At 40.1% G+C, this 27,382-nt stretch overlaps 1 protein-coding gene across 4 annotated transcripts in view; it reads right to left on the bottom strand.

The window, feature by feature from the left end:
* Window positions 1-344: 344 nt before the first annotated feature.
* brms1la (BRMS1 like transcriptional repressor a) overlaps window positions 345-27,382 on the bottom strand; it is a 36,128-nt gene continuing 9,090 nt past the window's right edge. The window contains exons 3-11 of one of the 4 annotated variants that reach the window (XM_078562762.1): window positions 24,698-24,825; window positions 22,304-22,383; window positions 17,921-18,017; window positions 17,551-17,640; window positions 17,116-17,180; window positions 14,691-14,757; window positions 10,636-10,677; window positions 10,421-10,547; window positions 345-2,133 (exon numbers count right to left, since the gene is read on the bottom strand). In XM_078562762.1, the coding sequence (XP_078418888.1) occupies window positions 2,016-2,133; window positions 10,421-10,547; window positions 10,636-10,677; window positions 14,691-14,757; window positions 17,116-17,180; window positions 17,551-17,640; window positions 17,921-18,017; window positions 22,304-22,383; window positions 24,698-24,825 (814 nt within the window). In that variant the 3' untranslated portion in view covers window positions 345-2,015. Of the gene's footprint in view, window positions 2,134-10,420; window positions 10,548-10,635; window positions 10,678-14,690; window positions 14,758-17,115; window positions 17,181-17,550; window positions 17,641-17,920; window positions 18,018-22,303; window positions 22,402-24,697; window positions 24,826-27,382 lie in introns of all 4 variants that reach the window. The other 3 variants (XM_078562761.1, XM_078562764.1, XM_078562763.1) reach the window with 3 other exon arrangements.

The following is a 27,382-nucleotide window of genomic DNA, read 5'->3' as shown; positions in this document are numbered from 1 at the left end:
GTCTTTTCTGACATGGTTACTCCCACCAAGGTAACAACAGGTCTCAGGATCCCCTTTGTTATGTCCTGTGCTGAAATAAGCGAATGGTTGGCAAGAGCAGGCTGAATGGCGATGCCCTCTGCTGCCAAATAGCCCTTGGCATTTACGCGCCAGGGTCCCATGAAGAATGGCAAATTGAGACACTTGTTAGGCACCTACAACATCCCAGTAAGAAAAAACAAAATTGGAATATTCTAGTTCTAGGGATTAGAAGGAAATGATTTTTTTTTGGTAATTTCATACATGTAAACCCCATTAAAAGCTCAGATTTTTGTCTATATGGAATGGGGTAAAAGAAAACAAGACAACCTTAAAAAGGAGTTTTATTAACATGGTACACATAATTTATATAACAAAGTTTGTTCATGACCATTTGTAGTTTTTAAAATTCCATTTTCATGCAAGATAAACACATCATAATTTTTGTTCACATCGTGCACAAATTGAGGAAATGCATAAAACCCTAAATTCATGATAGGTCTTAATATAGGAGTTAATCTCCCAGACAATCCATATCTAGGTGCTTCTCAAACCAGCAAGACCACACCATGCTGAAAGAAAATGAAGTGATAATTGAAGTATGGTTCAGTTTTTGGCTGAAACAATTTTATGTTCATTTTACTTGTAGGCACATCCATGAAAATGTAAAATCCTTCAATAAGCAAGGCATGGATATAAAAGAAGGGCTATGTAACCATACCAGGGATTATTTTGGCACAAGTGATAGTATATGGCATAGGGAAAAAAACTTAAAATAGATCTCAGTATCTTTAATTGTCCTATTTCATTTATATGCAGTAGCCAATTTCCCACATCTGTCAGGAAACTTTTTAAATTCATCAGGTTATTCAGAAAGTTTACTATCCAACTGATCACCAGAATTACAGAGCTTTGTTTTCATTGTACTTTGTCAAGAATATAATGCACATCAATTGAACAAAAACAGTTTCAGTTTACACAAAACCACAGTCAGAAATAAGTACGTAATTCAATTTCACTGCCTTTACGCAAAACAGAGACCGGACATGCTCAGCAAATTCAGTCCAATTTGTTCAAATTATATTCCACAAATATAATCACAACTGTTCAAGAACATAATACAAATGACCAATGTAATTATCAACAAAGTGTGCCTTTTTAAAATTCTCCATTTGTTTAGAATGTTCTTACAAGTCAGTGCTTGGTATAATCAATACGCTTGGATAACAGCACTATGATGCATCTGTATTTTTGTTTGCCAAGCTTGAAATTCAGAAAGTGAAAGCAAATATGGTTCTACAATTTGACATTCCACACATTAGGCCTACTTTTAACATTTTCACATCCATTCTAACCACTTTGTTCCATTCCACTGCAACAACTATGTTCGACACCTGTATAATGGTCTAGATTATTGAATAAAAATTTGAAGTACCACCAGCTTTTCCATCTGGCACCACTGGATATCACATTCATATGGATATGATGGCATCTCATGTTCACTGGATGAACTGCAGCAGGAGGAGCAAGGCAGAGTTGTGCATTGGCTGGGGTGGTCTCAAATTCAGAAGCAGTACAAGCGTGCTCTATATAGGCAGTTTACTGGCCTCAGGCACTGCTTGAATCAAGTACCTTGAAGCAGAAGTCACAGTATTGACAAAATCTATCCTCCCATTTTGACAAACAGATCAAGGGGGAATAGTTTAAGTGAACAGAGTGATAAACATAACAATATTGGTTTACTTAATGAAAACATTACACAGAAAATACACACAGAAAAATAAAAATAGCAAACTAGGAAAGTGACATTTATAAAGTATTTCACAAGTAACTTCTCGCCAGATAAGACTGAACATGTTTAATGGTCAAATATTTCTGCAAATGGAATTAATTGTATTTCACTAATTATAATTCAGATGTCACAGCACCTTCTTTGTTGTAGAGACAATACAAAAAGTTCATACAAAAAAATAAAAGACTTGACAAGCATTATGAAGCTACATATGTTTGATGGTATATTTTCCTTTCTGTAGTTGAGAAATGTAAAGTTTTGATTTGCTGCTGTCTGTCCTCTTAAACCATACTTCATCATTGTTGATGGTTGTTATTGTGGCACTAAAAAATACAAAAATTTAGGTTATTGCCTTAAATGGGAAGATATTCTTACAAGCTTTCAAGGCATTCCATGAGTAATTGAGTCTGCTTCTGTGCCTTGAGATTATGCCAGAGCACACAAATTTCTCTTTGCTAAAATAAAGGATGAGCAGTTTCAAACACTTAAACCTCACACCATAATTTCAGAGCATTAGCTGCTACCTCTTATTTTAAAATAAAGTTATTCTACTAGGTGATTGGTAGCAGAAGCTGACAATGCAGTTTACAACAAAATAAACTGCCAAATAGCTAAAACTGACAAAAGCTTTGTATACAGGGACAATTTTTGGAAAACACTTACACAGACAGTGTGTGAGAGAGACTAGTACAACAAATCATCGTTGTGAGACTAAATCTATTGGCTCTTGGTCCAATTGACCAGTGCTTATTCCACCTTATTTTCCAATGTTCTCTGCTACAGGTTTATGTCCAGTATCTTTTACCATGAGTTCCCAATCTCAGTGCACCAAGCATAGGCACTGACTGAAAGAAACACCATCCACAGTCCTAATAATTTGATTTCTGCCTCTCCTTTTGAATGGAGAGAAACGGTACATGAAATGGGATGATGTTGAGAAATAATTAGTCAGGCCAGCAGCATACAAGTCTTCCAAGTAATACATATATCCAGCTATACTACAAAGTACATATGTTGATAAAAATAGCACAAGCACAATTTACACTTATATATTTTCTGCAGAAATTCTTTTACACTATTTTCCAACATTTGGAACCTTCTTGCAAAATTAGTAAATTTAAACATATAAAAATGCAAATTATAAACATGCACCATTTCAATTAACATCAGGGATGATAGAAACAGCCAACAAATTAAGTTACAAACAACCAAAGAAATCTCAACATTTAAAAAGAAACCCATGTTGCAAATTAAAGGATGTATTTTTTAATTTAGTGAACCTGCTAGCAAGCAGCAAATATTTATTAACAGTTTTCTTCCATGACAAAAGAATAGCAGTCTTATACAGACCCTACAGCCAACATACTTATGGGAAAGAAATAGAGACACTTCAGTAGCTAGGAACCCCAGAAATGCTGGAAATGGGGAGGTTCTGACAAATTTAATGGTAGTCCTCATTAGAATTTTTTAGTCCATTTCCCACCTGGAAGCGCCTAGGGACGGTTACTGGCATCGAGATTAGGGATGATTTGAGGGTTGGGGTGGGCAGTAATCAAAGCACAGGAGTGAGGAAGGAGGAAAAGGTCACGGGGATGAGAGATCATGGCATGTTTGCTTGAGGATTGGGGGTAAGTACATCTCTCCTGGCCCACAAGAAGTGCTGGAAAAGCACTTATCTGATGGATCCTGCAGCTGCTGCCTTGTTCCAGCTGCTGGGTTTCCCCAGCCCTGGGAAACCTGGCTTGCAACAGTCCAATTTAAAGCCCACAAAATCTTCGGCTTGTAGCCTAATTAACATTAAAATCACTGACCTGCCTCGAGAGTGGGTTACTCGCATGTTACCAATCTTGACATGGTTAAGCCAAAGATTTTGCAGTTGTTGTCACATTATTTTTAAAATGATTTAACTCTTGCCATCCTTGACTGTCTTACGCCCATTTTGGGGAAAGGGGGAAATTTCCTTTGCGTTAGGTACTGCAACTGCAAAATACAGTTTCTTGAAGGCTAGTACAGATAATCCCCATTTAAAGTGTGTTCCAATAACGCTTTTTATTATAGCGTGGTTTTTAAATTAAGGGACTTACCCAAAAATCACTGCCACCATTTTCACTTTAATGCCGTTACACGGCATGCGCCAGGAACCGCATTGTTACTGCGTATGCTAAGTCTTTTTTCTTTTAAAAACCGTTACTGTCACCCCTCTCCAGGATCCCTCCCGCTCACCACTTCCCTCCCCCAGCTCCCTCCCGTTTGCTGCAAGGGAGTCAGGAGAGGGATGCTGAACTGGAGGGAGTGAGGGACAGCAAGCGGGAAAGAGCGAGAGAGGTAGGAAGTGGTAAGCAGGAGACAGGTCAAAAGAGTAATAAGTAGGTAGTAAGAGTAGGAGGAGGATTTTTGGGCCAGTTAGGTTCAAGGCAGCCAATAGATTTTTAATGTAAATACTACAGATTAGGAACGTAGCCCATCCTTAGTACCTACTTTTTTATATGAAAATGATTTTCATTTAGCATGCTGTTTTTTAGGAACACATGCTAAACGAGGTTAGCATAGACAGCAGTCAGCCAAGTCAAGATCCAATGATGAAGTCATTCAGTCATTCAATTCAGCTTTTCAAAAAACAGGAAATCTGAGAGCATAACAGCTAACTTGAAAAAACTGAATATCTCCTTTCGAGGCAGAAATAAATATTTTAATTGTCTTGGAAACAGAGGGTAAACAAATTTAGTTTAAAAGCACTTCCTTCTCTCCACTTTCACACACACACTATGATTACTGAATTTGAGATGTCAATTTTCCTTTCCTTACTAATCCCTCACAAAACCCAATCTGTCAAGAGGACGACCTGCTCAAATGCTTCCACCAAACAACCCTCAGTTAATCCAATGAAGATTCCACTTGTACAAAAGCAAAATGCTGTGAATGCTGGAAATCTGAAATAAGAAAAAAAATTGCCAGAGACCACGCAAAGGGAGTTGATAATATGACAAGAAAAAATATATTGGCTAGAAGAAGTGTGAACAGCAGAATCATGAACATTGGCCATCTCAAAGCAAAATAAAGAGAGAAAAACAAGAAAGTACTAAAGCCAGCAAAGCAAAAGGAAACAATATGGGAGCAAATGCTACGATCTGAAATTGCTGAACTTAAGAGTCTGGAAGGCCATTAAGTGCCAAATCAAAAGATGAGCTTACATTCAGCTTCTTTGGAACACTGCAGGAGGCCGAGGACAGGGAGGTTGGAGTGACACTGTAGTGGACAACTAAAATGGCAGGCGACCTGAAGCACAGGGTCACACTTGCAGACTAAATGGTGGTGTTTGGCAAAGCAATCACCCAATCTGTTTTCTTAGACCGGCTGAGTATTTCTAGCATTTTCTGCTTTTAAATTCATATTTTGATTTTGTAATGTTGTTTAATTCACTGCCACTTTACTTCTAGGAATGCTAACCTTGAATTTCAGCTCTTCTGTCTGATGGATTTCCTTTTCCTCTTCTACCTTATTCACCTTTAATGATTTCTATTTCCCTTCTTGTGTTTGATCAGGTATTTACAAAAACTCACTTTCAAAGCCACATCTCCTTTCTTAGCAACTGTCTCCACCCCTCATGTATCGCATCCATCCACAATTACAGATATCTCCAAGATTTTCAGCATTTCCCCAACCGTTGCTCTCATCACATCCTGAGATCCACACTCAATGTTATATGTTGGCACATTTATGCTCTTGACTACTCCAGAGCCCCGACTCATTCTATCTTAAAGCTGTTCCGGTCCGCAGTTTCATTTCATCATTTGTCTCAACTGGCGCCTTAATAAAAAACATGTTTTCTTCCCTTCAGTTGTGGAGTATTGCAGGCTTCCACAATTCATGGTACGAATGCGCTCCCCAGATTCTTCTTACTCTGACCCCATCCCTTCTTCCAATCTCATGCCTTGCCATGTATTCACAATGCCCTCTGGCCTGCCCTGCCTTGATCTTGAACAATCTGTTCTCAGCAAAGGCCTCAGCTTCATCTCCTTAAGGCCCGCCTCAATTAATTTTGAGCTTGACATGACTCTGAGCTCTTCTTCCAATGCCTTTGCTTCTGCACCCCCTTCTTTAACCAGGAGTCTTCCTGCCCGGACAGCAGATCCTTTTACCTATTTACAATATCCTCACTCCAGCTGGACCCTTCCCTCTGGCATGACATCAGCTGTCTAAATTTCTCTGCTTCTCTCACTCACTCTAACTTACCACCCTCTGAACTTGCAGAGCTCCGTTCTCTTTAGATCCAACTCTAATATTGTCAAACCTGCAGACATGGGTGGTATTGATGTTTGGCATTTTGACCTTCAACTAGGTGAGACTGAACACCAACTCTCTGACACTACCTTTTCCTTCTCCCTAGACCATGATCCCAACACCAATCATCAATCCACCTTCACCAAGAGTGTCATTGACCTCATCTCCACCGGAGAGCTTGCCTCTATGACCTCCAACCTCATAATTCCCTAAAACTGAAAAAACTGCTTCTACCTTCTTCCCAAGATCTACAAACAGGAATGCCCTGGTAGACCCATCATTTCAGCTGTTCTTGCCTCTCAAAACAGGTTTCTTCCTATCTTCACTTTTTTTCTCCCTTTATCTAGACTCTTCCCACCTACATCTATGAATCTACTCCTATACTCATTTTAAAAGTCTCAAGTTTCCTGGCCCTAATCTCCTTGGACTTTCACGCTCTCTACACCTCCCTCCCTCACCAGCGCAATCTAAGGGCTTTCGCTTTTTCCTAAAACAGAGGCCTTGAGCTCTGCTTCCACCACCTTTTGAGCAAGAATGTTCCAAATACTCATGATCCTCAGGGAAAAAATTATCATCTGTCTTAAATGGGCGACCCCATATTTTTAAACAGTGACCCCTAGTTCTAGATTCTCCCATAAGAGGAAACATCCTTTTCGCATCCATCCTGTCAAGACCCCTCGAGATCTTATTTTCAATCAAGTTGCCTCTTACTCTTCGAAACTCCAGCAGATACAAGCCTAGCATGTCCAAACTTTCCTCATAAGACAACCCACCCATTCCTGATATTAGTTTAGTAAGCCTTCCCTGAACTGCTTCTAATGCATTTGCATCCTTCTTTAAATAAGGAGACCAATACTGTACGCAGTACTCTAGATTTTGTCTCACCAATGCCCTGCATAACTGAAACATAACCTCTATTTTTGTATTTAATTCCCCTTGCAATAAACAATAACATTCTATTAACTTTCCTAATTACTTGCTGTACCTGCATACTAATGCGATTCATGCACCAGGGCACCCAGATCCCCCTGTATCTCAGAGTTCTGCAATCGCTCACCATTTAGATATGCTTCTTTTTTATTCTTCCTGCTAAAATGGACAATTTCACATTTTCCCACATTATACTTCATTTGCCAGATCTTTACCCTTTGCAGCCTCATCTCCTCTTCACAACTTACTTTCTTACCTATCTTTGCGTCATCAGCAAATTTAGCAACCATACCTTCAGTCCCTTCATCCAAGTCATTTATACAAATTGTGAAAAGTTGAGGCCCCAGCACTGATCCCTGTGGCGCATCATTCATTACATCTTGCCAACCAGAAAAGGACCCATTAATGCCTTCTCTGTTTCCTGATAGCTAGCCAATCTTCTATCCATGCCAATACATTACCCCCTACTCCATGGGCTTTTATTTTCCGCAATAACTTTGATGTGGCACCTTATCAAATGCCTTCTGGAAATCTAAGTACAGTACAACCACCGGTTCCCCTTTATCCACAGCACATGTTGTTTCTTCAAAGAACCCCAATAAATTGGTTAAACAGGATTTCCCTCTCACAAAACAATGTTGACTCTGCCTGATTACCTTGAATTTTTCCAAGTGCCCTGCTTTAACGTCCTTAATAATAGCTTCTAACATTTTCCCTAAGGCATATGTTAAACCAACAGGCTTGTGGTTTCTTGCTTTCTGTCTCCCTCCCTTTTTGAATACAGGAGTGACATTTGCTATTTTCCAATCTCATGGAACCCTCCCCGAATCTGGGGAATTTTGGAAAATTTAAACCAACACATCAACTGTCTCGCTGGCCACTTCTTTTAAAACCTAGAATGAAGTCCATCAGGACCCAGGGACTTGTCAGCCCGCACCTCCAACAATTTGCTCAGTACCACTTCCCTGGTGATTGTAATTTTCTTGAGTTCCTCCCTTCTTTCCAATTCCTGATTTACAGCTATTTCTGGGGTGCTACTTGTATCCTCTATAATGAAGACCGATGCAAAATATCTGTTTAATTCATCTGCCATCTCCTCATTTTCCATTATTAATTCCCCAGACTCTCTCTCTAGAGGACCAATGTTCACTTTACTTGCTCTTTTCCTTTTTAAATATTTGTAGAAACTCTTACTGTTTTTATATTTCTAGCTAACTTTCTCTCGTACTCTGATTTCCTCCTCACTAATCTTTTAGCCATTGTTTTTTTTATATTCTGTCCAATCTTCTGACCTGCTATCCATCCTTGTGCAATTATATGCTTTTTCTTAAAGTTTGATACTATCCAACTTTCATAGTTAGCCACGGACGGTGGGTTGTCCCCTTGGAATTTTTCTTTCTTGCTGGAATCTATCTATTCTGTGTAATCTGAAATATTCTTTTAAATGTCTGCCACTGAATCTCTACTGACCAACCCCTTGACCTAATTTGCCAGTTCACTTTTGCGAGCTCTGCTTTCATGCCCCCGTAATTGCCCTTATTTAACTTTAAAAATACTAATCTTGGATACACTCTTCTCTCCTTTAAACTGAATGTAAAATTCAACCTTTTTATGATCGCTGCTACCCAAGGCTTCTCCAGAGGTCATTGATCAATCCTATCTCATTGCACAATACCAAGTCTAGAATAGTCTGCTCTTATGTTGGCTCCAGAACGTGCTGTTCTAAGAAACTATCCCAAAAACATTCTATGAACTCATCTAGGCTACCTTTGCCCATCTGATTTTTCCAGTCTATATGTAGATTAAAATCCCCCATGATTATCGGCCATCAACTAATCTTCATCTTGACTACACTTCCTCACACCTAGCTGTTAGAACTCAATTCCATTCCCCCAGTACCTCCATTGCCTATGTTCTGACAATGCAACCTTCCATGCTAGCACCTGATGTGTTTTCCTTTTTCCTCAAATGAGGACTCTCCCAACCCCACAGTGGTTGACTGGGCCCCTAATGTGTCTGTTTCATTTTACGTACTTCTGTTCTTGCTCCTTCTCCTCCCTCCCTCAACCAAGATATGGTTCCCCTGTCTTCACTTTACACCCCATCAGCTTCTGTACTCAATAGATCATCTATCTTCACTTCTGCTACCTCCAGCATAACACCACCACCAAACATATCTTTCCCTTCTCTGTCAGCATCCAAAGGACCATTCCCTCCGTGAGATTCTGAACCACTCCTCATTCACCCCTAACACTCACTTCCTACAGTAGCTTTCTGTGCACGCAGAGGAGATGGTCAAGGGCTCAAATACCCCTTCCACGTGAAATAGTGATTTACTTGTACTTTTGTCAATGTAGTAGATTGTTTCCACTGCTCATGATGCAGTCTTCTTTATCTTGGGGTGACCAAATGCAGATTTGGAGGTGTACTACAAAGCAGTCACCATCGACACTGCAAGCGTGACCTTGAGCTTCCGGTTGCCTGTCATTTTAATTCCCCACCTTGTTCCCGCTCTGAATTTTCTGTCCTTGTCTCCTGCAGTGTTCCAATGGAGCTCAACTTAAGCTCCTAGAACAGCATCTTTCGATTGGCCATTTTACTGCCCTCCAGACTCAACATTGAGCTCAACGATTTCAGGTCATAACTTCTGCCCCTTTCTCTTTTCTTTTTCTTTGCTGATTTTGGATTTTTATTTTGCTTTTGGATGGCAGATGTTCATGATTTTTCCATTCACGCCTCCTCTAAACAAACCTTTTGTTTCTTTACTTGTCCTTTATTACTCCCTTTTCCCTTGCAACATGAACTCTTTTGTTATTTAATCTCTCCTGCCCTCGACCTTAAAAGGCTTTCTTTTTTGTTGTTTTTCGCACCCTTCCACTGGCTTAAAACGTATTACATCTCTAACTTCCCACTTCTGATGGAAGATCATCACCCTGAAATGTTAATTCTGCTTCTCTCCATTGATGCTCCCAGACCTGAGTATTTCCAATACCTTCTATTTTTATTTCAGATTCCCAGTAGGTTGTATCTTGCTCCCTCCACCACAACAGGGAAGCTCCTGACATTTGTCCACAGAACCACAACTGAGATTGGGAATCAAGTAGAGTGGAAAAGAAATCTGCAACTCCACAGTACACATCCTTGGTGTTGTCATTACTAATCAATAAAGAACACTAACAGGGTTCAACTTGTAACATTTACTACAGCATCAAGAAACATTTGTCAAGTGAAAATAGGCAATGAGGCTGAATATATTTTCAAAGAAACACCTCTTCACATATAAGTTAAGTCAATGCCACACTCCCATTCCCCAAATTATATAGTCAGTAAGTTGAGAAATTGTATTTCCATCAAAAATTGTGAATACTTCAATAATTTGAGGAAAAAATATATAATTGCCTTATAGGATAGTCATCTTTCTTGTCAATACATATAGTCTGCCCACGGCTGTACCACTCCCCATCATAAAATAATCTGCCATCTTCTGATCTGGCACTGTGAAGCTGTTTTTCTGTCTTGGTGGATGCTGAAGTTTAAATAAAAATAATGTAAATACAGTTTAATGGTAACAATAGAACACCAATAAATTATTAAAATCTTACATTTCTACTTACCATCTGCCTTTACTCTATGTGGTCCAAGTGTAGCCATTGCCTGAAACAAAATTCAGTATATTAAATTTTACTTGCTGCAAGATTTTAAGAGTCACAAATTTGTATAGAGAAACCCTCATTAGGTTGTTATCCATTTTATTTCATTAATTGCCACAGCCTAAATTAGTGCAGATATCATTTGCCTCATTTTGGAAAGTGATGGTGTTGTTGGGGGCGGGGGTTTGTGGGCAGTGAAATGATCGATGTATGCAAAATGAAAAGAAACTAATTGAGTATCTAATTGGAATGTAAAAGAATAGTTAAATTAATGACTTACCATAGTAATACGCAGCATGGCTGAGAAACAAAGATACATTCCCTGCAAAGGAATTGCTCCACGAGAACAAACCAAACTTGCAACAAAAGCTGCGTAGGATGCAAGATGCATGGTGGGTCCATCAAGCTGAGGGTTGAGAGTCTATGGTGATCAGCACAAGGTGAGGGATTTCTATAAAGCCCTGAAGACTATGTATAGTCTTCCCTCACGCAGCTACTCACTTGTTCTCAATGCTGATGGGGAATCTGTCCTGATGGGATAGGACTAGTTATCAAAGAGCAGCTGGGCTGAGCACTTTAGGTGTGTGCTTAACTGCCCATCCACCGTAAATGGGGTAGCTATAGGGAAGTTTCCAGGCTAACCCAGATGTGAAAAACTAGACAGCAAACCATCTGTTGTGGAGGTTGACAAATCCATCATACCCCTACCCTCAAGGAAAGCTCCAGGCTCAGATGCGATCCCAGGAGAAATTTATGAATCTAGGGGAGCCCAGGTAGCCATCAATTATATTGCTGTAGGTGGGATCAACAAACCATTGCTCAGGAATTCAAGAATGCTATGATTGTTCACTTGTTCAAAGGAAAAGGACAAAAATCTGTATATGACAACCACAGAGGAATCTCGCTGCTTGTGATAGCTGGTAAGATTCTAGCAAAAGTTCTGGTCAAAAGACTGGTAAGCCACATAACAGAACAAACTGCCAAAAAGTTAAAGTGGGTTCAGAAAAGACAGGGGCACTTGCGACATGATCTTAACCCTTTGGCAAATACAGGAGAAATGCTGCGAAAGACAGATGGGATGGAAACAGCCCATTGGATAGGACAGATGGAAAGACAGATGCCTTTGCTGACCTGACCAAAGCCTTTAACACAGTAAATACAGCGGCCTTGTGGAATGTCTTAGCCAAACTTGGATCTCCTGATAGAGCTATAAGTCTGATGCAACTGTTTCATGATGGAATGGTGGCCAGAGTCACTGACTGTGGTGAATACACTGACCCATTTGACGTAACAAGTGGTGTGAAGCAGGGATGTGTCATGGCCCCTGTGCTCTTGGTATATTCTTTGCTGCCATGCTTTCTGGGGCATTTAATGGAAGTGTTGATGGAATATACATCCAATTCAAAACAGATGACAACCTCATCAGCCTGAGATGACTGAAATCCTCAACTAAGGTATCAGAGATGGTACGGGATTTGCTGTTTGCCGATGACTGTGCCCTTGTGACACACTGTATGCATGGCCTTCAAAGATCATGGACTGCTTTTCAAAAGCAGCTGACAACTATTGGCTAACCATCAGCTTAAGAAAGACAGAGATACTCCACCAACCAAATCAAATTCTGACATATCCCACCCACTATTAATATCAATGACAAAACCATGAAGGTTGTAATTAACCCAGCTCAGAAGCACAATCTCCAGAAACATCTGCATTGACAGCGAGGTGGCAAATACAATTTGCCAGAGCAAGTTCAGCAGCTGCTTGTTTACGCAAGAGACTGAAGGAAATGAGGTATCAAACTTACGACAAAACTTGTTGTGTACAAAGTCGTGATAATACCTACCCCTTTTATATACTAGAGACACATGGACTACCTACTCCAGACATATTAAGCATTAGGCAGATTCCACCTGAGATGCATTCAGACCATCATGAACGTCAAATGGGAAGGTAAAGTGTCCAACACTGAGGTACTTCAAAGAACAGAACTGTCTGGAATTGAAGCACTCATCATTAGACCTCTGATCACATGGAAAGGACGTGTAGTATGATGACTGATGATAAAGTCCCTAAGGTGGTCATGTATTCACAACATAAATTGGGACGCCTCCAAGGTAGGTCAAGATTAAGGTTCAAGGGCTCCTCAGGAAATGTGGCAAATCCACACAGAACCGGGAAAACAATGTACAAGAAATAACTACCTTGGGAGCAATCTCGAGTAGTGGGGTTATTTTCTTCGAACAGCAAAGAATACGGGCAGCAAAGGACAAAAGGCAAGCTGGAAAGTTCGGGCAGTCCCAACAAAAATCAGACAATTTAACCTTGTCCGCACTGTGGAAAACCATGCACATTTGCAATCGAGCTTCATAGCCTCATTAGAATGCCCAGATGACTCTATGCACATAAGAAACGGCCATCTTGGCTAACAAAGAGAAGCTGGTGACATAGTAACATGAAGGAGAAAATTTTAACCCCATATGCATTAATAGTAAGTGCAAAAGAAACACTTACATTTACATAGAATCCTATTACACCTCTCAAAAGCGGTTCAAATTAAATGCATTCACTGTTATGTATGCAAATGGAACAGTCATTTTGCACATAGTAAGAGCCGATAAATAACAAGGAGATGAATGGCCAGGTAATCTGCTTATTGATGGTGTTACTTGAGGATGGAATGTTGATCAAGATACTGAGAGAATTTTCTGCTCTTCTTCAAATGGTACCATGGGATCTTTTACATTCACCCAAACAACACCTTGGTTTGACATCTCAGACAAAAGACACCACTTCCAACAATGCAACACTCTGACTGCATGAAAATCACAGAGCCTAGATTACAAGCCCAAACCATAGATTGAGGCATCATAGGCACAGATGCAAGTGAGATGACAGTGTTTATTTAAACGCAACTGTTTTACACTAGTGGAGTTATGCATGCTTCTAGTGGTGGTACTAGCTTCTTCAGATACTGGAATGCCCAGCCTGCGCAGCCCATTCCTCAAGCACACAAATGTAAGGAGAGGAGCGAGGGTACATTAGTAAGTAGGTTGGTTTTAATGTACCTCAGGATGCACAATAGGTGATGTGGCATTCCAACAATTCTAGTGCTTTAGCATGGCTCCAATACAAAACCACCTATTTAAGTAGAACTCAGATGATTAGTTCAGGGACACCAATTTAGGATTTGGCAATATTGGGCCAAATCTGCTGAGGAGTAGCAATCATTGTCTCTGCTCTGCTCCTATTTACTTAACTTGCACTGGAGTTCCACATTTCTCGCTATGGACTTCCGTGCTGGGCCTCCTCAGAAATGTCGAGGATACTTGCTCTTGCAGTCCTTCCTCATAATGCAAGAGCATCAGGGGAGCCAAACCACACCCACTTTTGATGGCACAAGCTGCAGTTTTCTGGTACGTTTACATGTCCCAAAGCCACTTTCAGAAGCTACAGAGAGAAGGCAACTGTGTAAGCTAAGTGGGCAAGGGGGGCAGGTGGGTGAGGGGCCAGGGTGGCAGGTGAGTGGGTGAGGGAGTACAGTGGGTCAGATGGGGGTTAGGGGTATACAGGGGGTTGGGAAGCAGTCGGCAGGGGTTGGGATGTAGCCTGGTCAGGCATCAATAGTATAGTTACCCATAGTTAGAACTGGTTTTGATCCTTCTAACTTCAGAAACTATTCTGGTAAGTAAGTCGGAACCATCTGAAGTCCCTGACTCTAACTCAGTTTCAGAGGGTTCCAGGTGCAGGGCAATTGCCCATCGGGAGTCCAAACTTTCCGGGCAAATCCCACATGGTCAGTACATGGGGACTTCTAAAGGGTCCTCAGCGCATCTTGGGGGGGGGGTATCTCTGGGGAATGACCATCTGGAGATCAGAAGTTCTGGGCCATTATCTTATGCATATAATTCCACATTTAACCTGACACTGGAAAGAATGGCAGCATAAAACACTGACAGTAAACAAGTTGCTCTACTGGGAGGATGCTGTCCTTCTGTACAAGTATTTTAAATTCAACTTGAAAAGGATGCAGTCTGTTAGCAGATGTAGAGAATCATTGGCAGCTAAATCTTGCATGCCAGATTGCTGAAATGCAGCAAATGGAAATACATGAGGGTAAAGTCAATTTTTTTTTTTTACTTAAATTGGTCAATGTCGCACTCAAGAACAGTTTTCAGTTAATAAACCAAAATGTCCCTAAAATTTAACCCTTAAGTTTAACGTTCTAACAGCATAACAGTTTCTTCTACTAATCAACCTAAATGATCAAAATCAACCATATAAGTATTGTGCTATGCTCATATTGGCTACCATCAGAGAAAAAAAACTTTTACTTTGATTGATTTAAGCGTTAAAACCAGTTGACACACCAGTTTGAATAAATGAGGCGAGGTACATCATTACCTTTAGAGATGGGGTGGGGGGACTGACAAAATGCGTTATATTACATGCCTGTCCTGAACAGATCCTAAAATCCATGTTTTTCCCAAATTAGCCAACAAAATCAATCTTGAAAATCACTGCTAGCTTGCTGAAAACTGGGGTTGGCCTTGTGTTGTTTGTCATGCTGGCAAGAAAACAGTAAATCAAAAACAGAATATAGGTCGTTATTTTAGCACATAATTCAGGTATTATGATGTTCTGGGGGCTCCTGTTATTAAACATATCTTTGGCTTCCATTTTCAGATTATTCTTACTGGTAAGCCTTAGTTCCTGACATCCCAGAGCGTTGTTCAGGTATCAAGGTAAAATTCATAGTGTATCCAGGAAACAAACACAACTCTAGTTACTTCCAGTCACTAGTTTTATCATTCAATCTCATTTGTCTTTCTTGTCTTTGAGTGGCAGCAGAATGACAGTGAGGTTCCAACTGCCAAGCAAATTTATTAAACAATAAGTAAAAAGTAGCAATGACACAACATACATAAAGCAGCAAAATATTGTAAATGCTGGAAATCTAAAATAATAAGATAATGCTGGAAACACTCAGCGTGTCAGGCTTTCTTGCCTCTGTACTTGCTTAAAAGCTGTTAATCTCCAACATCTTCCAGGCTGATCTAAGGTCAACTACAAAAAAAGCTAACTCTCAATATCTGTCTAGAAACCCTTGAGAGCGTTCCAGCATTTTCTGCTTTTATATATATTACAATATGTACTAAGTTTTGCTAACTCAAGTAGTAAAAAATAGTTTGCAGTAATTATGCTAAATTACGATTTTTAAGCTGTTCTCTTTTTCGCTCTAGAAGGTATCTGACCAACTCTGAAGGCTCTGCAGAGACCGGATTTGAAAAAGACAGGCTTATGCATAAATTCAACTTTTTATTGAGGGTAAGTACTCAAATTCAAAAAATGCTGCCAATCAAAAACATATTTGAATAGATTGTGCAAATGTTTGTATTTGAATTGAATAGGTTGACTTTTTTTATTCTTTGATGGGATGTGAATGTTGTTGGCAAGGTCAGCATTTATTGCTCATCCCTAATTGCCCTTGAGAAGGTGGCGGTGAGCTGTCTTCCTGAATTGCTGCAGTGTATTGAGCGTCTGGGCATCTGCCTGACAATAACCACTGATAAAGTAACAGTTGTATTAATAAGCTTGAATATTCTTCTGTGACTGAAGCTGGTTTCCAGCCCCTTTATGTATTATGAAAAAGTTAAAAGAAACTCAAAGTTAAATCATAATCACAAATATTTAATTTTTATGAGTTTAAGTATTTCATGGTTATGACATCATAATTAAGGATAATTCAGGGTGGGGGAAATTCTTAATGATGTCACATTAAAAAAATGTTTAGTTATTGAAATGTGGTATAAAGAGTCATAGGATATGATGCACACCCTTGTTACTTTATTGCTGTTGGTCATTTGAAACCTCTCTGTAAAAACTATTGGTGAGATACAAAGCATAAACTAGTTTCTCTACACATGATAAAGAAAACTCAATATATCATTCCAAGACACTAGCTCAACTTGCTTTGAGAAGATATTAATAAACTACACAAGCATTATTGGCATGAATAATTGCCTTGAAACACGCACCTACGTGAAGCGTTAGCATTATTTTCAACTGAACAAAAATATGAATTTAAATAAGTAACACGTGCATATTTTAGATGTCACTTTGGTACTATAATTCCACATTTCTAGAAATGTTACTTCTACTTTCATATAGAACAATCCTGTAGAGCACTACATGTGACATTCTATAATGGCAATATTTTGTCCAAAATGCTTTCGCAAAGAAAATTTATTCCAATGAAATAAATTAGATTTTGCTTTGGAAAAGCAACATTTGGAGAATACAATGATAGGTTCCTCAAAATAACATGGTTTTAAAAAATGCAGAATTGTGTTGCTCGAGCGCCATAATAATCAGACAGAGGCCAGTACTTTCCAACTACAAAATATGTTATATGTTAGGGGCACAACATATGAAGAAACATACTTTTCTAATTGTTGTCCAATCTTCAAGTATATCAAGATCTTGTAACATGTAAACTACATAAGGACGTATGCTGGTTAAGGAAATTCCCAGAATCTGAATATTAACTCAGTTTTCTCTAAAATCAGAATATATAATTAAAAAAATCAACAAGCACAGAATGCGTAAAAATAAGGCACATTGTGTCCTATTATTTACAAGGTAACATACAGAGTGATCACATTATAAAAATATTAAAACACATACTAATTTACAAAGCGCATTTCTAATACTGCAAAGAATTCTCATTATACATTAAAACACACACTAAATATATGAATTAATTTTAATAGAAGCCCAGTCGGTATAACAGCCAATAGAAATTTTTTTGCATCTGTTTACCGGTTGACTTTTCTGAAGCACTTGCTTTGTTGTGAAGATGAACTAAAAAAAGGATATCAGAGACAACTACTGGCTTTTTCTTTTTGTCTGGGCTAAATGGATCTTTCCTCTTATTTTTTCTGGACTGTAGCTCATCATTCCATAGCTCTGAAAGATACAGGTTACAATTTATGACTGCAAATAGTGTACTTAAACTTGAGAATGATCACTCATTTTTAAAATTTAAATTATCAGTAGTTTTACTTCACATTTGTCAGATTAACAAGAAGCAGAAACATCATTGTAGAACTGCCAAGTTCCTTTACCTATTTTATTTCTTTTAACATAATGAATTTTAAAAGTTTACAATACTGTAGTACAACAATGAAGTGCTAACCTTCAAATCATTTATTAAGTATACTTAGTTTGAACCAACAAGCTGACATACCCGATGTGATGTCAATGCTGTGCCGGTCTTCTTCAAGGCGCCGGATTCTCTCCTCCAGTTCACTTTGTAGAGTATCATACAGAAGCAGCTTCTCACTCTAGCAAGCAGCAGAATATAGGTTAATTATATGGAATGATTTTATATTGCATATAACTACTTCTTTTTCTTAATTTATTCATTCTCAGGATGTGAGCACCATTGTCAAGGCTGGCATTTACTGTAACATTCATTGGGATGGTGGCAGTCGTTTTTCTTCTTGATCTACGGCATTCTGCGTTGTGACAGTGTTCAATAATGTTGCTAGGTTGTTAGTTGCAGGATTTTGACCCTGCAATATTAAAGAAAGAGTAATATATGTCTCAGTTAGGATGATGTGTGGCTTGGAGGTCATGGAGTTCCAATGCACCTACTGCACTCATCCTTCAAGGTGGTGCAAATCAAGGATTTTGTAAGTGCTACCAAAGAAGTCCTGGCGAGATGGTGCAGTGCATCTTTTAGACGGTTCACAAAGCAGCCATGGTATGCTGATGGTGGAGGGATGGGACATTTAAGCCATTGGATGGTTTGTCAATCAAGTGGACTGCTTTGTTCTGGATAGTATGAAGCCTTGCGAGTGCCTTTGGAGCAGCAACCATCCAGGCAGGTGGAAAGAATTTTATCATACTCCTGATGTGCTTTGTAGGTGGTAGAGAGATGTTATGGAGTCAGGAGGTGAGTCACTCTCTTCAGTATAATCATCGCTCCAGCCTGCCCTAATAGCTGCAACATTTATGTAGCTGGCCAGTTTAGTTTCTGGGCAATGGTGATCCCAGGGAGATTGATGGTGGGTGAACTCGTGTGATGGTACTGACAATGAATGTCAACGGAATATGGTTATGCACTCTCTTGTTGCGATGATTCTCTGACACTCGTGTGGCCTGAATGATACTTGCTACTTATCAGTACAAACTTGGAGGTTGCCCAGATGTTCCTGCATACAGCTTAGACTGCCGAGTTCAGTGAAAAGCCTCACTTTTGAAGTTGTGAATGAGGGAAGATCATTAATAAAGCAGTCGACGATAGTTGGGTCCTGAGAAACTTGTATAACAATATCCTGGGGCCAAGATAATTGTCCTCCAACAACTATAACCATTCAGATATGACTCCAGCCACTTGAGAATTTACTGTTGAACCCCACAGACTTCAGGTTTACTCGGCCAATGCCCCACACAGGCAAATACTGCCTTGATATCAAGGACAGTTGCCTTGATGTAAAGGACAGTCACTCTCATCTCACAGCTAGAAATCAGCTAAAGTCCATATTTGGACTAAAGCTGTAAATGGGGTTTGCCATCAGGTTTTTGGCAGTGCCCAGATTAAGCATTGGTGAGCAAGTGCTACTTGATAGCACCTCTGACTACTCCTTCCATCACTTTGCTGATGATTGGGAGTAGGCCAAGTGGTGGCAACTGGTTGGTTTACAGGTGTCCTGTAGGTTATACAAAAGCAATTTTCCACATTAATCTGATAAAAGCCATTCTTGCAGCTTGTCTGAAACAGCTTAGCTAAGAACTAAGGACTGGAGCACAGGTTTTCTGCACTACATTCAGGACACTGACAGGGCTTGTAGTCTTTGTTGTGTCCAGTGCACTTGGCCATTGCTTGATGCCAAGTAGGATGAAGGAAATTAATTGAAGCCTGGCACCTGTGACAGTGGACAAACCAGAAGCAGATCTACTTAACACTTCTGGCTGAAACTCTTTCGAGTTATCAACAGTCACAGATTGCAACTCTTTCGAGTACAATCACAGTTCTTGGTTTTCCGGGAGTGGGACATGAACCCACAACCCTCTGATTCAAAGGCGAGGGTGCTATGAACTGAGCCACAGCTGACACCTCCACTTCTGGCTGAAGGTGGTTACAACCATTTCTGCCTTGTCTTTTGCACTCACAAGCTGGGCTCCACCAGCAATAAGGATGGGCATATCCACGGAGCCGCCTCCTCCTCCAGTTAGTTGCTGAATTGTCCACTACTATTCAAGATTGGATGTGGCAGGATTGCAGAGCTTTGACCTGATCTGTTAATGTGGAATTGCTAAACTCTGTCCCTAGCATGCAGCTTCCACTATTTAGTATATATTTAGTCTTGTTGAAAAAAAGAGACATATTGTCGAAGCTTTTCGTCCTGCACTTCATCAGGACAGATTTGCAAAAATATCAAGTCTCATAGGGGAAAACAATTTATACTGAGGGTGCTGATTAGTTGGCAAGTGGAGTGATTGGTAGAGGCATTGCCATAGAGAATGCATCAGGGAACAGCTAACTGCCAAGCTATTGTTTTTTAAAAAAAGCATCAAAGTTATCCTGCGGGATAATAGCTACTCTGATCAAATCATTGCTCACTGTATATCATACAAACTTACGAATGGGCCTAAGGCCACCCTGAAAAGTGCCCAGTCTAACTCAGATCACCCTGAAAGGATAAGGTATCTCAAGCTTTTGACCAACAGGCGAAGCTAGGCATTTCACGCTGCTCCTTTGCAGTAGCAACACGAGTGGTATTCTCCACTAACAAGTGCGGCCGTCAAGCCAAAAAGGCATTCTGGCCACCGCACAAATGAGTAATGTGGTATATGAATTTTATTACCAGTGTGATGCCAGGTATGTAGGCTGTGTGTCTCATCGACTGATGGCGCATATCAAACAGCATGTCTCTTTGGCTGTTCGCAATAGGCTGACCATACTCAACCAGTCTATGCTTGCAAAATTCAGAATATAGTGTCCAACATTAGATGCGATTCCACGATTGGACAACACTTGCTAAACAATCTTGATTGTGCTCAGACTTATACTGACAGGCAATTTAAGATTATCAATCAGGCTTGCAGGGTGGCTCACTTACATGTGCTAGAAGATACATATATTCATAAATTGGGCCCTGTTCTTTGCAAACAGGAAAAACATGTCCATGCATTGCGCCTTTTTCAACTGAACAAAAGCTTGGGGGACAGCCATTCCCTGGTTCATTCCTCATGGTAATGCCTTGATCATTCTGAGTTGACCTGCCTGGTTTGCATTTCAACAAAAGTTTGGCAGTTAACTGTTCCTTGGTGCATTCGTCATGTCAACGCCTCGACCAGAGTCCACTTGCCAGCCAATCAGCAACCTATTCTCATGCAGTATAAATTCTTGTTTCCAATGAGATTTGGTATTCTTGCAAATCTGTCCTGATGAGTGCAAGTTAAAAAGCTTTGACAGCAATACTCAAGTTCTGTACTACCATGCGGCTATATATTTAGTCCTGTGTTGCAGCTTCATCAGGTCGACACCTCATTTTCAGGAAGGCCTGGTACTACTCACAGCATGTTCATTCATACAACACTCATTGAACCAGAGGAAGATTGAGGAATATGCCAAGCCATGAATTTACAGATTGTCGTGGTATATAATTTGCCTGCAGCTGATGGCCCGCAGAGCCTCATAGATTCTTAGTTTTGAGCTCTTAGATCTTTCTTTAACTATTCTGTTCAGCACAGCAGTAGTGACACATGACACGATGAAGGGTGCCCTTAGTATGAAGCCAAGGTTTGGTCTAGATAAGGACCTGCTGTAGTCACTCCATCAATGTTGTCAAAAATGCCTGTATTTGCGACAAGGTATAGCAGTGTCATGGTTATGTTACGGACTAGTAATCTGGAAAACATGAGCTCAAATTCACCCATGGCAGTTTGAAAATTTGAATTCAATTAAATAAAATCTGCATCAGTCAAAGTGTCTAAGAAGCTGCCATATTGTCATAAAAGTCCAACTGGTTCACGAATGTCCTTCAGCCTAAGAGGCCTATAGTCAATACCCAGTCTGTGACTCCAGCTCCACACCAACGTGGTTGACACTTGGTTGCCCTCTAGAACTCAAACCACGAGAAAGGAACAAAAGAAAAAAATAAAAGAACATACAGCTGTACCTAAGCATCAAATCAGGAAATGAGAAAGGCACACCCAGCCTAGATAACCTGCAAAACAACTTCTCACAAATATCTATTGGAAGTTATCTCACAGACTAGTTAAGTAAAAGCCTGACATAGTCACAATTACAGAGCCATAGTCATCAGCCGATGTTCCATACTCCAGCCCCACTGGCAGGACAGATCCAACTAGATGAGGAGACAGCTTGATACAATTAGAGGAAGTAGCCCATGGTGTCCTCAGCATTGAGATTGAACCCAATAGTTTCAGGTCAAATATGGGTATGGAAACATTGTTGATTCCACCAGCCTCCCTCAGCTGATGAAGTAGTACTCCTTCATCTTAAACATCACTTGGGGGAAGCACTGATGGTAGCATGGGCATGGAATATACTCTGGGTGGGGACTTCAATGTCCATTGCTCAGTAACTATTGCTTACCTCCCAGTGTTGGAATGCAGCCTGCACTTCGCACTCAAATTGGTTCTTTACAGTTTTTAAACAGAGCTCTCTATAGATACCTGTAATTAGAAAATCACCTGTTCAGATGGAAAGTTAATGAGTTGATTCATATCCATATATTTTGGCTAATAAATTAACATATATATTAGGTTCCCTGCCAGATCAAGTGCAACTCCCCACTCCCTCATAATTAATCTGACAGCTACATTGATGTTGTTAAATGTTGCATATCAAATTGGCTTAAAAAACATTATGATAGTGCTGACATCTCCTGCTTCTCCAGACTTGCAAAATGTGTACTTAAAAAGGAATCTTTTGTTGCTTTGAATAAGAGCTATAATAAAGTAATGCAGGGAGGCTGATTCAAAAATGGACACTAAGAAGCAATTTCAATTTGCTTGAAATTCATGTTATAAATAACTGTGGTGAATCCAGAGTTGCGGCAACACCAGGAAGTTTTTTTAAAAAAACAGAACAGGCTAAGATATCACCATGGACATCCAATCCCCCACACCTCCCAACCCCCACCAGGATGGGCTGAGCGCTCTCCGCTTTTTCCTCAAACGGAGGACCAACCAGTCCCCATCCATCACCACCTTCCTCTGCCTGGTTGAACTGCTTTCACATTGAACAAACTTCTCCTTCAACTCCACTCATTTCCTCCAAATAAAGGGTGTCACTATAGGTAACCACATGGGTACTAGCTATGCCTACCTTTTGTGGGTTATGTGGAACATTCCTCATCTAGTCCTACTCAGGTCCCCTCTCTCATCTCTATTCCCAGTATGTTGACGTCTATCTTAGTGCTGCTTCCTAATCTCACCATGAACGGCAAAGTCTTATTGACTTCATTTCCAATTTCCATCCTTCTCTTACCTTAACCTGATCCACCTCTGACTCGTCCCTTTCCTTCCTCAACTTCTATCTCCATTTCTGGAGTTGAATGACAACTAATATTCACTACAAGTCCACAGCCTCCCACAGCTATCTTGACTACACTTTCTCACTTACTCGGATTTTACTTCAGTTTCTCCGTCTCTGTCGCATCTGTTCAGACGATGCAACTTTCCACACCAGTGCTTCCGATGTGTCTTTGTTTTTTGTCAACTGAGGATTCCCCCGCAGTGTGGTTAACAGGGCCCTCCAAGTCCGATCTATTTTCTTTCGCACTTCTGCTCTCACCCCTTCCCCTCCCTCCCAGAATCATGACAGCATTCCCTTGTCCTTGCCTTCCACCCCACCAGCCCCAAGATTCAATGACTCATCTTCCACCACCTTCAGCATGATGTGACCACCAAACACATCTGCCCCTCCCCTTTCAGCACTCCGCAAGGAACATACCATCTTAGACAACCTGGCATACTCCTCAGTCACCTCAACTACTCCCTCCATTTCCTATGGCATCTTTCCATGCAAGCATAGGAGATGTAACACTTGTCGTATTTATTTCCTCCATTCTCACCATCCAAAGCTCCAAACACTCCTAAATGAAACAGTGATTTACTTGTTTTTGTTTCAATTTAGTATCCTGTTTTTGCTGCTCACATGTGGTCTCCTCTGCATTAAGGAGGTCAAACAGACTGGTTTGTTTGCGGAACACCTCTGTTTAATCCATGTGACCCCATGCTTCCCATCGCTTGTCATTCTAATTCTCCCCCTTGCTCCCACTCTGACCTTTCTGTTCTTGGCCTATTACTGTGTCACAATGAAGCTCAACGCAAACTCGAAGACCAGCAACTTATCTTTTGACTTGGTACTTCTACAACTTTCTAGACTCAATTCTGAGTTTAACAATTTTAGACCACAACCTCGGCCTCCATCTTGTTCTATATGTTTTTCTAGCTGGTTCAGTTTTGTCTAGTTTCTTTCTTTATCTCTTCATGTTGCATTCAGGTGGCTGCTATGCAATCATTCACGTCTCATCCGGACACATCTTGTGTTTCTTTACTGTATCCATGACCACTTTTTGGCTTTTGCACCAAGAAATATTTTTGACATTTAATCTCTCCTGCCGCCCCCACCCCATCACAGATCTTCCCTTTTGTTCTTCCCAAGCCCCCCTCCACCAGTTCAAAACCTATTACATTTCTATCTTCCTTCGTTTCTGAAGGTCATCTCAACCTGAAACATTAACTCTCTTTCCGCAGATGCTGCCTGAGTACTTCAAGCATTTTTTGTTTTATTTCAGATTTCCAGTATCCACAGTATTTTGCTTTTGTACCAGGATATTATGTAATTGCAGACCTTTGAAAATTCTGTATCTAATCATTAAAAATCATAGGTTATGACCATTTCAGGATCAGCCACCATCTACTAAACATGGCATCAAAACACCATTGCACATTAAAAACGTAAGCTGAAACTTAATTTTACCTGCAACCTTTGTTCGAATTTGCATATTCTCTTGTAGAGCTGCTAAAGGTTCCAAATATTCAGGAGCCTTTCCTGCTATAACTTCCTCAAGTTTTGCTTCCACTTGACTTAATCTTTCCCTGTATAACCTGAAAATATAACTGTTTGGTTAAATCACTCACCTGGAAATGGTTTCAGTCAAATCAAATATAAACTGTGGCTTGGCAAATCTGGTATAGAATTTCCACATAGTGAAATCTAGCAGCACTAAATGAGGGTTGTCAAAGATAGTTGTGCCTTTTATTACATTAAATGGATCAGATTTGCATTTGCATCTAGGTGTTTTGTATTTAGTATGCAACTGGGTTTGGAACTTCATTAACAGGCTGAAGTTAAAGACCCAGCCACAGTTCAGCCATCAGCAGGATACAGCACAACACTAGCTGGAGATTTGCGAGAGGTGATCAAAAATCACAAGTGGTCTGGACAGAGTAGATAGGGAGAAACCATTCCCTTTGGCAGAAGGGTCGAGAACCAGGGAAACCGATTTAAGTTGAATGGCAAAAGAACTAACGGTGACATGAGGAAAAACTTTTAAAAAAAAAATTCAACAAACCAATGATCTGGAATGTACTGGTGTGGAGGCAGATTCAAGGATGGCTTTCAGAAGAGAATTGAATAATTATGGAAAGAGAAAAAAATTGTAGGGCTACGGGGAAAATGCAGGGAGTGGGGCTTTTGAGTTGCTCTTGCAGAGAGCTGGCATGGGCATGACAGGTCAAGTCCTTCTGTGTTGCAACCATTCTGTGTTTTGTACCTTTTACCTCATTTCAGATACAATAAAAAGTGGATATAAAGAACACGAAAGGGTGCATGACTAATTACCCTTTTTTTAGCTAACCAAACACATAATTGCTAGTCAAACCATAAAGCTCCATATCAGTGATTATTATAGTAACATTTTGTTATGATCTCAGACCTGACCCCCAAATTTTTGTTATGATCCGGTTAGGGACCTGTAACTTATTAAAAAATTAAAGTAGACAAAATTTGAAATCCCAATTATTTAGGAGGATGAAACCACAAGATGCCATTGTTTTAAACGAAAAGAAATTTTACCATACAAAAATCAACAGAGCAAACAGTTAATACTTTATCTTATACTCTAACATACAGAATTAATGAGGTAAACACGAATTAACAGGCAAACTGCGTTGAACACACTACAAACTGCACATTAAGTGGCAGGCACCACCAAGACAGGTTCCCAAAATTTCTCAGCAACCTACCCAGATGACAATCATCACAGAGTCTGCCCCTTGAACTGATCTGTGACCTTTTTAAATCTCCCGACAGGGTTCCGCCCCTGCTCCTAGACAGGGTCTGATGTATCCAAGGCGAGTACATTATGTACCTTAAATGTTTCAATCTCCAGTCAACCAGAGGTCACCCCCACCCCCACAGGTGCTAACTTATAAAGACAAGGGCAAAAGATACAAAAAATGTTGATTGTTGTCAATTATCAACTGGTGATGATTCTCCTTGGTGGTAAGATGGCAAAAGGTAGAAAGACAGCATAAGAGGGGCTTCTATGAATTCATCATTATATGCCTCAAGAAAAAAAAAAGTAATACAGATGCAGTAATTAAAATATGTGATCAAAACAAATCTGCGGCAATTCAAGGTTGTCTTCTTGACTGATTGCCAGTCTGACTTATTGATAGGGCCCGGAGTAGTAGACTTATCACATAGGTCTGATATTCCTCTTGTTTTGCTGCAAATAATTATATAAAACCTAAGCTCAGATGGTTCTAGCTAGAAAAGCAGGGATAAGCTTTCAATACTCTGGTGGTAATCTACAATTTTAGCTGGTTAAACTTCAGCAGTGCTGCCATATGCATTTGGCTTCTACTTCTCATACATCTGGGATAAGGTAAGTGAGACATGACCCTGAGAGGATAGTGCATGCTTCAGATCAGTCCAATTGAAATTCTATTTGTCATGAGAATGATATGAATTCAAAGGCAGCCTATTTTATTGCATCCTCCCATTATACTGTCTCTCCTGTCTTCCCATTACAACACCTTGTGGTTCCATAAATTAGTTAAAATCCTAAATTCAACTATCCTTCCTCACAATCGGTTTCAATTTTCCTCCTGAAGGCAGACTAGTGCTGGGGTATGTTTCTATAGGTGCCAATAGTTTTCTGGTATTTCTTCCAAGCAGCCACTCAACGTGTTCAACATTCTACATGAGAGTCTAGGCAGCCAGCACCAGAAAGCTGTTTAGGCACAGCAGAGCAGTCTCATCCTGTTTTTACCTGGCTTGAATATTCATGCACTTCGAGAAAGGATCACTGAAGATCATGAAGGATAGAATGCTGATGGGCTACAGGGCTAAGAAATGCTTCCCAAGATCATCCAAGGCTTAAGCCTGTGCTTTGCTGTCGTGCTCAAGTTCGTAATCTTAGTTCACCAAGTGCTACTTAAACTGTTTGAATTAAACTATACTTGATAAGTGAAGATTGCAAGTCTTTATCAACTAACTAGTGAAGTCGTGTTATATGTTTCCCTTCATGCAAGGTGCTTAAAATGTTAGACATCTTGGAATAATTTTACCTATTTCAGAGGCTGGATTTATTCTGCATTCCTGAGAACTTGAGAAATGACTTTTTCGAGAGGGCTATGTAATCTTCTAAATTATACT

Source organism: Cetorhinus maximus, chromosome 18 (genome assembly GCF_964194155.1).
Source record: "Cetorhinus maximus chromosome 18, sCetMax3.hap1.1, whole genome shotgun sequence".
NCBI classification, from domain to species: domain Eukaryota; kingdom Metazoa; phylum Chordata; class Chondrichthyes; order Lamniformes; family Cetorhinidae; genus Cetorhinus; species Cetorhinus maximus.
The sequence above is the reverse complement of the archived record's forward strand: the minus strand, read 5'-3'. Positions and strand labels throughout refer to the sequence as shown.